General features: G+C 41.4%; 1 protein-coding gene across 3 annotated transcripts in view; it reads left to right on the top strand.

The window, feature by feature from the left end:
* The first annotated feature begins 242 nt into the window (after positions 1–242).
* The window catches only part of DST (dystonin), a 293875-nt gene continuing 277873 nt past the window's right edge, over positions 243–16244 (top strand). For 2 of the 3 annotated variants that reach the window (XM_042893128.1, XM_042893120.1), the window contains exons 1-2: positions 243–448; positions 690–751. In XM_042893128.1, the coding sequence (XP_042749062.1) occupies positions 268–448; positions 690–751 (243 nt within the window). In that variant the 5' untranslated portion in view covers positions 243–267. The remainder of the gene's footprint in view (positions 449–689; positions 752–16244) is intronic. The other variant, XM_042893142.1, reaches the window with a different exon arrangement.

The following is a 16244-nucleotide window of genomic DNA, read 5'->3' as shown; positions in this document are numbered from 1 at the left end:
CGCGCCGCGCCCGCTCCTCAGAGTCGCGCGGAGGGAAACCCCACCGCAACCGCTGCCGCTGCTGAGTCACAGCCCCGAGCCGCCCGCTCCTCCTCCTCCTCTTCCTCCTCCTCCTCCTCCACCTCCTCCTCCTCCTCCTCCACCCCCGCCTCCCGCCGGCTCCAGCAGCGCAGGGCCGGCAGCGATGCCCGCCCCGCTGCCGGGGGGAGAGGCTGCCCGGCTCCCCTCACCGTTGCGCTCGCACGGCGGCAGCCGCACAGCTGAGCCATGATCGCGGCGGCGTTCCTGGTCCTGCTGAGACCCTACAGCATCCAGTGCGCCCTCTTCTTGCTCCTGCTGCTGCTGGGCACCATCGCCACCATTCTATTCTTCTGCTGCTGGCACCGCAGGCTGCAGAAGGGCAGGCACCCCATCAAATCCGTCTTCTCGGGCCGCTCGCGGAGCCGAGGTGAGGAGGCGGGCAGCGGCCCGGCGGCGCAGCGCGGAGGGCCCGGGACTGCGGCAGCCGCGTCGCCGCCCATCCCCGTGTAACGCGGCGGGAGGGGGTGAGGGGCCGGCGGCCCCCGGGGCGCCGCGCAACTTCGCGCCTAACTTCTGGGGGTGAATTAATTATAATGGCGGGTGGGGGGGGGGTGGGGTGGGCGGGGAGCGGCGGCCCGAGCGCAGCCCTGACCTCTGCTTCCTTACAGATGCTGTCATGAGAACGCACCACTTTCGCTCTGAGGTAATTTATTTAGCACGCAATTTCAAGGTCAGAAGTTGTTCTCTTTACCTGAGTACTTGTCCTTATTGTTGTCCTTTTTCTGTAATGAAATCGCGTAGCAAGCTTTTCATTTTGCACGAGAGCCACGCCGTCCTGTTTTTGTATTTTATTTCCTTCTTGTGTGCATGTGCTTAAAACGACACGTTCCTCGCAAAGCAGGAGCTCTGCACCCTCTGTTCGCTGCTAGTGCTTTCCCTTTCCAGAGGAGCCGCGCTCTGTGCGCCCAGAGCTGCTCCGTCCGCGGGCGGCCCCAGCCCGGCCCTACCCGCACCGCTACGGCTGCGGTGCAGAGCTCCTGTGCTGCCGCCTGCCCTCGCTCACCTGCTGCGGGCAGGGAAGTGCTGCCTAGCCCCAGCGCTGCTGAACGGTGCCAGGACTCGGGCAGACGGGAAATGCCAACGCCAGCGCTTCCCCAGCGCTCCAGAAGCTGGAGCGGATCTGCTGGGAGAATATGGGGAATGATGCTCATCCAGGCATCACTTGGTCTCTGCGCTGCTATGGTGTTTCTCCTGCCTGGTTCCCTGCTGCTCATTTAAGCCATGCCATTGCCCACTATTGCAGAAACCGTTAGAGAGTTTTGCACTAAAATGATCTTTTGCTTCAAATTATTTACGTTATGTATAGCTGGTTATGACTAAGAAAATGACCAGATTATGACCAGTATTTTAAAAAGTGTACATGTGATACGGTTGTTGCAATGTGCTTTCTGATGGAAATTAGTTTTGAACTCCTATGTCAAAAATGGTATTTCACATTATTGCAAAGAGATGACACATGGAGTGTAGTTAGCAGAGAGACCTCCTCTCTTTAACCCTGAGAAGTCTGTTCTGTTCTTGTGACTGGATGCTGAGTATTGCACTAAGCGAGCTGACAGAGGTGTATCTCCAGGAGCCAGGGCATTTGTCAAGGCTTCGTTCCTCCAATAGGAAACAGTTGGTTGCTATGCAATGTTACTTTGCCATTAAGCCCAGACAGAAATTGAGGTTGTGCTACTCTGTGTTGAAGTACGTGTGGTTCTGAGTGTTGACTCTTAGAAGGGAAGTTTACAAAGTGACTCATTCATTTTCAGTAAACCACCATGCAATTATTTGTATATCACCTGGTTAAAAGCAGGCACATTTCATAGAAATTTCCACTTATGGAAACACACTAGGATAAAGCATAAAGGACTATTAGGTTCTTTCATAGTTTTCTATATTACATTTTGACACAGTAAGGCACCTGCTAATGGTCCTAGCCACCCATCTAAGCAATGGTGGAGCTGTTTTTCCCCTCATTTCTGGTCGTGGACTTTTGATTCTTAAGAGAAAACGATGACTCATGTGACATCATTACATTTTTATTTTTTAGGTTTTTTTTTTTTTTTTTAAGTAAAACCTTCTATTAATGAATCTGATTTAATTGATTAGTCACAAATTACAAATATGCTCCCATGGAAATGTTGGCAACATTATTTGAAACAGAATTTGATGTTTTCAATATCTATATCAACACAAAGCATTATGCACTTCTAGCTCCAACAGGGTGCTGACAAAAGCATGATGCATGGAAATGGAAGCTTTGTATAGTTGTGTTTTATTCTCCTCCAAAAATGAACATAGCATCAACTCTGCATTTCACATCACTAGGTCCAGCTGCTGGCTTTCTCTATGCTGAGCTGTCTGTTAGGCACAATTATAAATGCTGTTCCTTACTGATGATAAAAGATAACGAAGAAGAGTTTGATACCAAATAGCATTCATCTCCTGAGAGCTGGGTTCGATATGACTCGCATCCCACATGAATGTGCAGGTGGTCTAGTGGCACTGCACAGAGAATTATAATTGCTCGATGTACAGAGCGGTTGGCAATTCCTGCATGATTGGCTGCCAGCCAGCAAAGCCTTATATTTGGAAAAAATAGATGTGTAGCAAATTTATATTGAAGTCCCTTGCCAGAGCCGTAGCTCTTGTGGTGCCGGCACTGTCTTTGTCCCCAGCACAAGCTGTTGTATCACTTCAGTGCTGAACCCCACCTTAAAAAAAAAAAAAAAGACGCATGATGGGAGGGTAAATATTAAATTTGAAAATGTACTGATCATCCTTATCAGATACCGTGTTCTGAGTTTGATATGCTAGTGCAGGGTTTCATCCACAAATGCTTTGTCTATTTTTGAGGGTCTAGATTTTCAATGTCTCTGCAAAACCTCTCATTATTATACTGCAAAAGTCTATGCAGATATTCCTTACTGCAGAATGAACTTGAAACACTTGACCCCCTGCCTCAAAAAGAGGTAAATTTGCATGAATCGTTATGAATATAAAGTAGGTTAAAGCCTGCCTTTGTTAGACGTGCTTCATGGCAGAAAAATTAACCAGCAAGAAGATGAGAGAGTTTACAAGATAGCACAGTGGTGTCCCACTAACATTCATTTACTATTATCTTAAGTTGTCAGACCTGTTTTTGATATATTTGTTGTTACGCTTCTTTAAGTTCATTGCAACTACTCTCAGGATGCCCTCGATTACACAGGCATTAGAGATATTCCCTGAACTAACAAAGGAATCGCACCCAGAATAGTTAATGTTTCTAATCTGAGGTAGACCTAGATATGCCATGGCTGTAAAAGAGAAAACAAGTGAATTTCCAGCAGAAATATTCATTGCCTACGTGACAAATCAGACTTTGATGAGGAGCTATTTTAACTGTTCCCTCCCCTCTTTGAGAATCAGTTGTAGCATTGCATGTTTGTGCTGCCCCAAAAACTACATCAAAATAACAGTGTAACTCAGCGATAGTGCTGCCAAAATAGGGATTGTGATCCAGTATTTTGATGTTTTGGGTTTTTTTTTTACTTATTCATTGTATATTGAAAGATTTACATCATACCATTAATTCCGTTACTTCACGCTTCCTTCACTCTCTGTAGGAATTTGTTTTCTCATCGAGTATATTAATTTTCTCTGAGTACTTGAGGGCTTGACAAGTTCAAGTGTTCAGCAGCATTCACTTCACAAAGAGGTTTGAATGTTTTCCATACTTCACAATTTGAGAACACTCTTTAACATGTTTGTGTTGTCACTTGTGATTTCAGTTTCTTCCCTAATTATTTCTCCATGTTGTCTAAGCTTCTGGAATCACAGGATTACATGAGATTTTTACCTTTCAATTAAAGGAGAAGCTACTAGCTCTTTTTCTTGCAGAGCAATCTTGAATGTACGCAGGCTGGAGTCTTCTCACAAGCTTTGGAGGACCAGCCTGCTGCAAATGACTGGCTTATAGAATGAATCCAAGTGATGCAATTCTTAAAATCTCGTGATATGAGGGCAGGAGTTCATGAGTAGGCAGGTTCTCATGCTGAATTTTTAAGTAGTGTTGTTTTTTTCATGAGATTGGAAAGGGATACTTGCACTAATTGCTAATATGATGGTTCTTATTGGGAAAAAAAAAATCTGTTGGATTTATAAATCTTTTGCCTAAAATTCTCTCTCAGCTTTACAGTTTTCCCTTATCTCATCTTTTAAATTAGAAATACAATTATCTCAGGATTGGAAGGTCTCATTGTCTGTGGGTAGTCAGGAGCAATATTGTATCTTTTTGCATTTATTTTATTTTGACTCATATATTTTAGGCAAGCTTTATGTGAATGGTTCCACTGTGACCTGCAGGCATAATCCTGCTAGGAAGCAAATCCATCAGAATTTTACAGTCCACTATAAATTCTGACTTCTCTTAAAGCAGGTGCATGCTGCTGGGACTGATGGCATGAGGAAGGCAAACAGGAATTGACCCTGCATGGAAAGACTCTGTGGAGGCATGGCAGTGTATATAGACCATAGCTGTAGCAAATGACAAATAACATTTTGTCTTTTGAGTTCTGCAGAATTCTCATTTTGTTTGTAGAATAGACTATATACATACAGGTCAGCCAAATCTAGTGGCAATTTTTAAGAGCAAATGAATTTCCTAAATTCTCCATTATCATACAACAGATACACTACAGTAGAAAAATCTGCAGTAAATGCATGCGTTGACATTGCCAGTAATGAATGTCCAGAAGAAGTTGTCATGAATTTATTTGTCAGCATAGCTTAGTCGTAACCGTCTCCCTTCCGAGGCTAATTGTGACACAATTGCCTAAAAATACAATTCTTGATATCTTATAAAGCAGTAATGAATAGTCTTTGAAGACTGGCACTATAACTCATCCCAAGTGTTGTGGAGTTATTTATAAACTGCTCTAGATATACACTGCTCCAATGAAAAGAGAAATCAGCAGACCCTCCGAGCTGAATTTACTCTTCCATTTGATTGGAGGAAGTGCATTCAAGGAGCAGCAGAAATGTACAGGACTAGCCAGAAAAATACATTCATGCACCTATTCATAGGCTGTCTCTTCATTTTTACAGAGCTTCATCAGCCTGGAAATGTTTTACCTTGGTGTTTGACATGTTTTTCCCCCAGGATATCTAAGCTGTTTTTCCATTAGTGGTTGTAAGAGTTAAGGAACAGGTTCAAGGGAAAATAAATCATAGACAAAAGCAAAAATAGTTTTCTTAGATGTATGAAAGCCCTTATGTGTAGGCATGAGTAGAAATCTGTAAATATAGGTTATACTGTATAAAGACAAGTGCTTCTATCCATTTCTCATAACGTCTAGTGACATGGCCCAAACAGAATATGGCACACTGTGCTGTAACACAGTACAAAATCACAGAATTGCAGGAGTTGGAAGGGACCTCTGTGGATCATCTAGTCCAACCCCCCTGCTAAAGCAAGTTCTACAGTAGATTGCAGTTGAGGTACTACTGAGATTCTGCATATAATACTTTGTCTGTCCATGACTGTTAGCTTCATTCACTGCAGCACTGCACTTAGACAGACCAGCAGGCATCAGCCTATGCTGAGAAACAGCCTGCTTGGCAGTCGTATCACAAAATAGATGGCAATTCCCCAGCTGCTGCAGCAAGATCACTTGGGTTCCTGAGCTAACTCCAGATGAGGTAACCTAGGTGCCTTTGCTTTGTGCTACAGTGCAGTGTAGAAATGCCCTATATATTTCTGTAGCTGTCTGGTTTCCTGCAGCTCTATTCTGGCTTCTGACAGAAGGCAGAGCATTGAAATGCTGAGGGGATTCCTTCTCAGCTCCATCAATCATTTGATAAAGTGCTGACATTGTGTCACAGTCCATATCAATAGGTAAGACATGCTCTCAATACACTGCGTTTTGGGACCTGCATTATAAATGAACACATCCTCACAGCTCTCTGACAGGATAGGGATAATCATTGCATAATGATCTGGCACACGATAACAATTCTTATTTTTTAATTTCTCATTATTACAATCATGCCAACAGCCTTTAGCTGTCATGAAAGTATTCATATACTAACAGTACGAATTCTCAGTGTTTCTTTTTATCTCTGGAAATGCATATCTTAGTTGTGATTGTAGCTTCAGCCATGTTGCATGCCAGTTTACAGTTTACAATCCTGGTGCATATGAGCTGCTGCTTGCAAGCAAACAAGTGAAGCCGTGGTGATTTCAAGGGGATATAGAGAGAGCACAGCTTGTCTGTGTGTGTCTGTACCCATGCACTGAATGAGAGCATCTAGCTGTCTTTTACTGGCTGAAATTAACCTCAGATTTAAACTGTGAATTAAAATAGCTGAGGTCATACCTGTGGTAATCACGTGTTACCACATCAGCTGCAGAAGTGACTCTTACACACATGGAAAGAATTGTGCAGGGGTCCACAGCCCATGTACAGCTCAGAAAAGCTTAACCACCTACACCGATTTCTCAGTTACTGTGGTTAGATTACAAAAATGAGAGATCAAGCTATCCACTTTCAGAAATAACTCAGTACAAAAGGCTATTTAATGAAAGAAAGCTGTGCATGAGCATGGTAGTACTTCTCTCAGAGCTCTTTTGGCTCCTGGGCTATCGTACATGTTTTCCTAGGGCATGGAAATGCAATTCTCAGGCTTTTTGAAGAGTGGCTCCTTTGGTATGCTGTGGAAGAACCATGCTGAGCACAGGGTAGGGTCACCTCACTGTTGCTGTACAGAAGTAGGTTCATTTGGGCTTGGCTTGTTTGGCTCAGCCACATCAAAAGTGAACAGATCCGTGGCTTCTCAACCTGCCTCCATAATCTGTAGCCTAGAGGGCATATCAGGCCTCAGACTTGGCAACAGAATGCTTGGCTCCTCCACATCTCCTAGACAAGGACTTAGCACTGTGTTGCAGAGATGCTTGATTAGGTGTTTATGCTCACTGCTGATATGACTGATCTTGACCTAGCGCTACCATGACAGGTTATATTTGATCTGATTCCTTGTGCTTCTAGTTCACCTGTGAGCTGTGTTCCTGGGTACTTATTATCTGGGTGCTTCTTCTATCCAAAGCGTTTGAGCCCCAGCTGTGTTCCTTGTGCCTTGTGGCCTTGCCTCAAGGAGACTTAGTGGTTGGTTCTTCCTGACTCATCAGCAGCAATGAAACATGAGTTACGGCTGAAGTGCAAAAGTACGACATCAGCTGTGGCAGCTAGCTACATTTGACACTTGGGCAGACATGTTTCTCACAGCTTGTGCCAATGTCCTTATCACTGCTGTCCACTCAGCTGTTAGAACAACAGCTCTCAGCTTCAGGGTGTCAAGGTAAATAGAGCAAACTTGAATTGGAACACAGTTCTTACAAAGCTTTATTTATGAATATCTAGACTACAGTGAAACGTGCAATCATGTTAGACTGAGGTATTACATTTATTCTTCTCTTTTGTTCTAGAGAGTAAAATGATACAACTAGGTCAAGACATCATTCCTCTCTGATCTGTTGCTGCCACCTTCATGTGTGTAAAGTGTAGGCAGAGTTGGAAAGTGACTTTGCAAAAACAGCATCCTTGTATACAGCAAGATAAGCTCTTCATAAGCATTTACAGTTTTATAGTCCATAGAACTATTCAGCTGACCTAGAATAGTTGTCTCCTTTAGGATGAGCTGAGCTCTTCAAGCTTCACTGACTGCACTGACTGCAATTTTCATTGACTATAAAAGGAGTTTTAGACTAGCTCCAGACAGGGATACTCATTCAGATATGTAAATCTCAGTATATGAATCCAGATATCTTAATAGATATCTGAATTCCACCCCAGGTATCTTGCATATATATGTATGTATATGTATGCCTGTAAATCTCTTTTATGTATCTACTTTGGTTAAGAGGACGTCTTTACATTGAGGTGGCATAAATTCTCTTTCCACTTTGCACTTCAAACAAATGCACTGGACAGATGAGAATTTCTTGGGCATCAGTTGGGCAGCAGTTGTGTGGTTTAGCAGTGTGTGTATCTTATTCTCTTTCCTGCTGTATTTTTAATATTTAAAAGGCTGTTTCGGTAGTTATCTCCTTGTGGCAGATTAAGGTTATACACCATATACTGATTGTGCTGAGGAGAAATGCTTGAGAACAACCTAGTGTGTTCTAAATGTGATTGTACTTTGCAGATCAATCAGTACTCCAATTTATTTTTGTTCTTAAATAACTTCCATTCCTCCTATAGAATTGTAGTGCCCTGAGTAATAGTGAAGGAACTGAGACAAGCTATTGCAAGGGCTAAGAAAGGCAAAATAGCAGTAGATAACTGCAAACTTTTGTTAGAGAATCATAGAACAGACTAGCTTCTGTGGCTTATAAATTTAGACAGGAAAGAGTACTTAAAAGGTACCTTCAGTTGTAACTGGGAGCACCAGTTATTTGCTTACATATCATCAATTTTTCCTATCAAATCTTACTTGCTTTGTTAGGAATTCTGTCTTTGAGATGAAAAAAGCATAACAACCAAGCACATGTAAATCAGCAGTATAATACAGCATGGATTATTAAAAGTTATACTTCAAATTCATTCATCCATCTAAAATCTAAAATGAGGGCTTCTATTTGTTGCTCATTTTTTGTACTTTTGTGCTTATTTAGAAGCTGGAAGGCAGGTTGCTGATACTGTATTTCATGAACTGAGTTGGAAAAATAATCTCAGGTTATATAAAAGACAATTGCTTGTGATTGTCTTGAAAGTTTGGACTTATCTTGGAAAAATTAGTATTATTTAGCACATGTCAAATCACAGTCTTCAATATCTAAGAAATAATTCCTGCAGTGTTTGGATTTTGGGCTTTAGAGGATAAGAATAAAATCTCAGAAGAAAATAGAATGTGTGCAAAGAAGCACCAGTGGAAGCTTGTTAATGAGAGTGAAAATTGAATATGGAATGTTACATTTGATGCTTAACTGTTTATTCAGATCTTTATAGGAGTAACCCCAAGATAAGATTAAATAAATAAAAAGATCAATAGAGTCACAAAAAAAAAAGGGGGGGGGGGGGGGGGGAATTACAGTGTATATTTTGGAAGCTGTTAGAACCAAGAAAGAGCAAATACTAAGACCTAGCTTTAATAAACAGTCTTTGTTGTATAAGTAGTTTGGAGGACTTAATGTGAATCCTGGATTTGGAGTTGAACTTACAGGACTGGCAATTAAATAAATATTGTATTTCTTATTCCTTTGTTAGTTTGTACACTAAGCACATTTAGCATGGAAGTCACTGTGAGAGAAGGGAAATAACGCAATCTTAGTCACTTTCAAAATTAAAGCTGGTCCTACAGTATAGGTGCACGCATATATATTTAAATATGTGCAGCAGAAATACTCATTAAGTTCTCTCTTTCAGTTTGAAGGGGAATTTGATACAATAAATGGATTTAATATTTAATTAAACCTGCCCTTTTTGTTCCAGTAAGCACTTCAGCTTGAGGGTTAAGTTCTATTTCAGCCTGCCTGCAAAACAGCTCAGAACTCCAGAGTCTTGAGAGTGGTTCTGGTATTATGCATACTAATGTCTCCAGGCTGTAAGATGCTGTAGGTTGCATATACATGAAAGTTCCCAAGCTTTCAGCAGGCAGTTACTGACAATTCAAAGACCATTCTTGACGTCATTAATTGACAGGGATAAATAGATGACAGTTCTCATCCACACACAACCATTGTCAAAAACCTTTAAAGGAAGAACACAGGATTGGAGATCTTTCCTTTGGCTTTGATGTTCATTAACGTACTTGCGAAAGTGCATTCTTTGGAATATCCTGAGTTGGAACGGACCCACAAGGATCATTGAGTCCAGCTCCAGGCACACAGAACCACTGAAAATTCAAACCCAGTGTCTGGAAGCATTATCCAAATCCTTCAACTTTGGCACCTCAGGGCCGTGCCCACAGCCCTGTGCAGCCCGTTCCATGCCCACCACCTCTGGTGCAGCCCTGTCCCTGACCCCCAGCTGCCCTCCCCTGACGCAGCTCCATGCCGTTCCCTCAGGCCCTGTCACTGTCACACAGAGCAGAGCTCAGCTCTGCCCTGCGCTCTCTGTGAGGAGCTGCAGCCGCCATCAGGCCTCCCCTCAGCTCCTTGCTCTGCGCTGAGCACGACGAGGGACCTCAGCGCTCCTCTTATGTCTGTCCTCCAGACCCTTCATCATTTTTATAGTCCTCCTTGACATTCTTTACGTAGTTTTATTCCTTCTTACACTGTGCTAACTCAAACCTGCACACAGTGCTGGAGGTGAGGCCGCACAGAGCAGAGCAGGACAACCCCTCCCCTCTCCCAGAGGCAGTTCTGGGCCTGAGGCACCGCAGGGTGTGTTGGCCCTCTGGGCTACTAGGGCTCATGCTGCCTCATGTCCAACTTGCTGTCAACCAGAACCCCAGATCCCTTTCCATAGGGTCTCTAGTCTCTTATACCCTAGACTGTAAGCAAAGACAGGTTTCCCTGTTGTAGGTGCAGAATTTGGCACTAGCTTTTGTTAAACTTCATGCAGTTTGGTGATTGTCCTGCCTTCTAATTTGTCATAGTTTCTCAGGAAGGTCTCTCTATCCTTGAAATAATCAACAGCTCCTCCTAATTTAGTGTTGTCCTCAGACTTAGTAAACCTTCAAATTCTGTGTCCGAGTCAGTGGCAAAAATAAAAGAGTACTGGACCTAAAATGAAGCCCAGGGGAATCCCACCAGAGAGTGACTGCCAGCCTGATGTAATCCCATTTACTGTAAGCCTTTGAGCCTGACCTCTGAACTGAACAATTGTTCACCTATCATACTATGCACTTGCCTAGCTGTATGTGTCCAAAAGGGTACTGTGAGAAACAGTATTGAAAGGTTTGCTGAAATCCAAAAAGATTACATCAACTTGCTTCCCTTGGTCCACTATGTGAGTAGCCTTGTCATTTAAGCTAAGGAACTCGCCCAAATATCTGTGAAGGCATTTGCAAATATATTTGAGTTCAATTGCCATTCCTGCTGGTATGCTGCAATGTTGCTTACTGCTGACTAGCAGTTTTTCTGCAGTTTACTGAAGCTCTGTCAGAAGATAAAGTGAGCTGCAGTTCATAGTCCACTGAAGTTAATGCATCTGGACATCAGATAAGGCAGTGTTACATCTCGTAATGTTTGATGATTCTGAAAATACATGCTGGCTGGAAAGATTAAGCTACAAAATTAGAATTCTAACTCCCAAAATATGCAACATAAAATTCATATTGGAAAAGATGAAGAATTAATATGATAGTAGACAATGCACGATGAAGGCAGTAGGGATTGTAAAAGGTTAGAATAGAGGGAAAAAAAGAACCAGGTGAATTAATAAACAGCATAACTAGAGAATGGAGCAAAGATTTGTGTCACAAAAGCAATAATGCACTCATGGGATAGCACTGCTGTGTTCATATGGCTCTATTAAAACATCAGATGAAAAATTAAAAATAAAAGTAGAAAAATGAAGTAAAAGAAAAAAAGTTTCATATGTTATCCAAACTGTCCTCATTAAAAGCAAAAATTAGGGACGTTATTTAAGAAGGTTCAAAATCCTGTTTTTAATATTAATGAATGAAGTAGGAAGGGAAATAGGCCATGACATAAAGCCTGCAGAGTGTTATCAAATACCAGACCACATAAAATTCTGAAAAATGGTATAAATGAATACATAATGATATTCAAGAGCTGGTCATATTACAGAGAAAAATCATATGTGGACTTTGTTAATTTTTAAGGTCATGGTCTCCAGAAAGGATCTTTTGAATTACAGTTCATCGATGACCTCTATCAGATGTATAACTTGATCAAAAAAGAAGATGGGATGGGAAATATTTAAATGGAATTGAAAATCACACAAAACTATTATATATATATCAGTAATAGAAATTAATAAGAATACTGTGCTAAATTATGTGGATCCAGAAAGAGTTATGTTAATGAATAAGGACATGTAAAACTCCCACACAAAACTGATGGAAAAAGACTGCAGTTATCTTGTAGGAAGAGGAAAAGAAAAGGAAGCCTGTTGATACAACGTAGATGGGAGGATCCAAGGCAGACCAAATTCCTCATGTTCATCATGGGTCAGATTCATACTGTTTAATCTTGGACACTTGGAGCACAGCTATCTGTGAGTGAAGCAGTCATCCTGGGCTTCATTTATGGCCAGTGGAGAGAAGCAGTCACTCCAGGTTCGTCTGACCCACTGACTTCACTTGTTCCAAAGGGAGACTCCGGAGATCATAGAATCAATCACAGCATCACCAGTGTTGGAACAGACCTACAAGATCATTCAGTCCAACTGTCCACCTATCACCAATAGTTCTCACTAAACCATGTCCATCTACACAAAATCTAAACGCTTGTTGAACACCTCCAGGTTGGTGACTCCACCACCTCCCTGGGCAGCTCATTCCAGCACTGACCCCTCTTTCAGAAAAGCAGTATTTCCTAACATCCAACCTGAATCTCCCCTGGCACAACTTGAGGCCATTCCATCCAGTCCTATAACCAGTTATATGAGAGAAGAGGCTGGCCCCCAGCTTACTACAGACTCCCTTCAGGTAGCTATAGAGATATAGATCTGCTGAACTTTGGTCATAGGCATCCCACACTGTGTTTCTGTACACACAAATCAGGCACTGAATTAGAGGTGTGATCCTAAAATTTTGCTGGAGAGGAAGATTCTTTTTTAATGGAGCATCTTACCACGGAATTTGTTTTATACAACATTCAGCTGTGCTCACTGGCACACAGTGCCAATTTGGATCATTCCTCATTAGTTTAGATGAAATGATGGACACAACAGGTCTATTCAATGTTACCACACTTCATTCCAGAAAAAAAGCCCACAACCTTTAGAGAAGGCATAAAAGGATTAATTCACAAAGCTCAGCTGAAATCTAGATCTTCCCAGCCTTCCTCCAAAGGCAGAAATCTTTCCTTTAGGGAGCTAACTAGAAGGACAAGCATGAATGATTTTGGAGAGAAGATAAACTCTGTTTTTTTGTTTCTTGAGTTTCTCTGTGATACATAAAAGCTGGTTCTGGTTTTTCTTTAAGGAAGAATACCTTATGATGTAAACTTGTGCTCTTTGTACAATAGTGCTAGAAGAAAAGAGATTTTCTAAAAACATGTATTTGAAGTGTTACTTGTTTGGTTTGCCTTGTGTCATAATTTATTATGGAGATAAAAAAATGAATGAAGCAGCAGGGTCCAGGAAGGAACAGCTATCTCCCAACACAAAGAAGAAGAGGTTTGTCATTGTCCAGTGACACAGCATTCACATGACTCTGGAAAGTACAAATTGCTTAACAGTGTTAGAGCAACCTCATGTTGCTTGCATCATCTTAAAATCTCTAATGCTTCCTCAGTGGCTTGGTCTCAGACTGTGCACTGTGTCCATGAATACATTGTAATACTCGTCTGCTCTCCATCTCTGGCTTGCCATCTAAAATAGTGCTTTCTTTACCAAATAAACAAATAATTTGGTCATTTTCAATTTTTATTTTTATTTTTTTTTTAAATTTGATTGCCATGTTAGTACTGCAAGTTTTCAACTTTGGGCTCAACTGAAGAATAATAACAGAAGTGGCACATGGTGCCTCTATTAATTTCACTGTTGAAGGAATCTCTGGCAGATCTAGTTTTTGCACTGAGTGAGGAACAGCAGCTCCCATACACTGCATCACTCTTAAGTGTTTTCTGCATTTCTTTGCACCTCTGCAAAGTCTTGTTGCAGCAATGAGTAAGCATTTCAGGTTTTAGTCTAAGGACTCTGCCCTTGTAATATTATCTTTTGGTAAGGAATCAATTTTCCACCTGAAATCATGATCCTCTGCCTTCATCGCATTATAATCCTCTCCAGAGTAACCACTCACGCCAATGCAGACAGATTATGACTTCAAGTGAAGAATAAGCTTCAGCAGCAGTAGCAGATGAGCTCTTAAAGAGATAAAGATTTCATTTTCTTGCTAGCAAAAGAGAAAAAAATATATACCAAATACAAAGGAGATGTGCTGTGCATAAACAGACCTTTCTGGAAATCACGAGTGACTTTTTAGTATTGAGGCATAATACTCAATTAGTGTATCTTGAAGTATTTTGAGGGGAAGTCATTCACTGGGAGACCCACATACTTAAAACCGTATTTGGCATGCATCTGTAAGCACTTTTAGAGCTGCTTAGCTTCTACCAAAATCTTCTGTTACATAAACATACTTTCCCAAAGAGTTTTATCTTGCTAGCAGGATGGGAGTGTGGTAAGGGAGCAACTGAAGTGTGATGTATATAGCCTGACCCTCCCCTGACACAGCCCCAGTGGCCATTATCTGTGAATGAATCATAATCTGTTTTACATTTAGAAAATCAAAACAGTTTTGCTGAGTATTTTGGTCTCTTAAAGAGTATTTTCTTTTATTGTGGAATAATCCCCAGTGCACACTACTATTTTTTGCAAATAAACAAGCTCTGTAATGGTAGGCTCCTTGTGTTGTATTTTTGCCCTGTTATCCTGACTGGCCTTAGTATCATGATGGATGATACACTGCAAATATGTTAACTGCAATGTGCAGAGAAAATGGGGCAAAAGCTTCTCCCATTGCAATAGCATGATGGAACGTCTGATACATTTCTGTATTGGAATGTTTAGAGGCCTTCCTAAATCGATGTAGGTCTATTGGCTGCAGCAGCTTCCCTGCTGCGTGTCTTGGTTGATGTGCAGAAATATGCTTGTCCATTAAAGATACAGGGAATCAAAGTCAGCTCCTGCATGTAGCCTGAACAACTCTTTTGCTTCAGTAGTGTAGGACAGATCATAAATAAGGATTCAGGAAATTTGGGCTGCATCTTTGTCATATATACTTCACAGTCCTGATGCAGCACATGTACAAACTCAACCTCCTCCATGGTCTAAGTAGGGCTGGGGTCCATTCCTGTCCAGCAATTGAAGGTTGCTATGAGAAGTTAGGTTTATCCAAGTGCTGATTTTGGCAATTCAGCCTTTTCACACCATGTTGCATACAAGATGTGTCTGTTGTAATTACCAGCATGTGTATGTAAATATTTTGTGAGTTATGTTTGTGTGCTTTGGCATCAGGAGCATTTCCTTAAAAAGCTAAAATAACTGTCCATGCATAGTGCCCAGAATAGACTGCAGGTCTCTTCCCTTGCAGTGGCATGCACATTAGAGGAATCAATCCAATTTGCACAAAAAGCCACCCAGTTGGCTTTTGATTACCTCTGTCCACAAACATAACATTTTAGCATAACTATTCTGTGCTGGATTTGTAATTTAAAAGCAAAAAGTAGAGGGCAAGAAAGAACAGCAAGTTTGTAAGGAAATTTATTGTTCCAACTAGTTTTCAACTGACAGGAGCTCAGGACACTGAGGCTCACAGCATGGATTGCTGCAGTTTTAACTAAAATCCTAATTTGTAGAAGCTCTACTCTCTATATGAACAGGTTATTTCTGAGTGCTGGATTTGTTGAATAAGGACATTGATAGAAACATTTCACTGAAAGGAAAAATAAGGTAGAAAATCAGAAATTTGTTGTATCTATTCCTTGTTTTGAAAGGGAATGAAGTCCATAAACTCCAGACTGTCACTAAGGACATAGATCTGGCCAATTTGTTCTTGGTCCCTTGGTGGGACCAAGGAAATGAAATTGATTTTCAGCCTGGTCAGGTGGCAGGCTCCTGCACATTCATGATGATTGGTGTTGAGGGAACCCAGGAAAATACGAGAATGCTCTGTATAAACTTCTGTGAGTAGCAATATAGGGCTACTATTATATCTGTTACCATTAAATAAATGAAATTGTTGTAAGGCTGTAAGACAGTCTGATTGATGTTCAGAAATTTTCACAGCAAACCTCTGTGAAGCATTTGTGAAGCTTTTCCTAAACTTACTATTTTGGCCAAATATGCATGTATTTCCCAGCTAATAAGCAAAAGACAGCTATCTTTCATAACTCTTCTATTCCAAATGGTAAGGTCTCCTCCTAGATCTAGCAGCATCAGAACTCTTAACAAGAACAGTTACACAAGGTCATTGTATTGCTAGCTACCAATTTTTTCTTCACTTCCATTCAGGAAAAAAAAAGTGTATTTTCTGCTCACACTCCCTAAAACAATTTCTCACAAGGC

Source organism: Lagopus leucura, unplaced genomic scaffold, assembly GCF_019238085.1.
Source record: "Lagopus leucura isolate 7727_CA_CO unplaced genomic scaffold, USGS_WTPT01 Super-Scaffold_73, whole genome shotgun sequence".
Taxonomy (NCBI): domain Eukaryota; kingdom Metazoa; phylum Chordata; class Aves; order Galliformes; family Phasianidae; genus Lagopus; species Lagopus leucura.
Note: the sequence above shows the minus strand (reverse complement) of the source record. Positions and strands in the feature narration are given on the sequence as shown.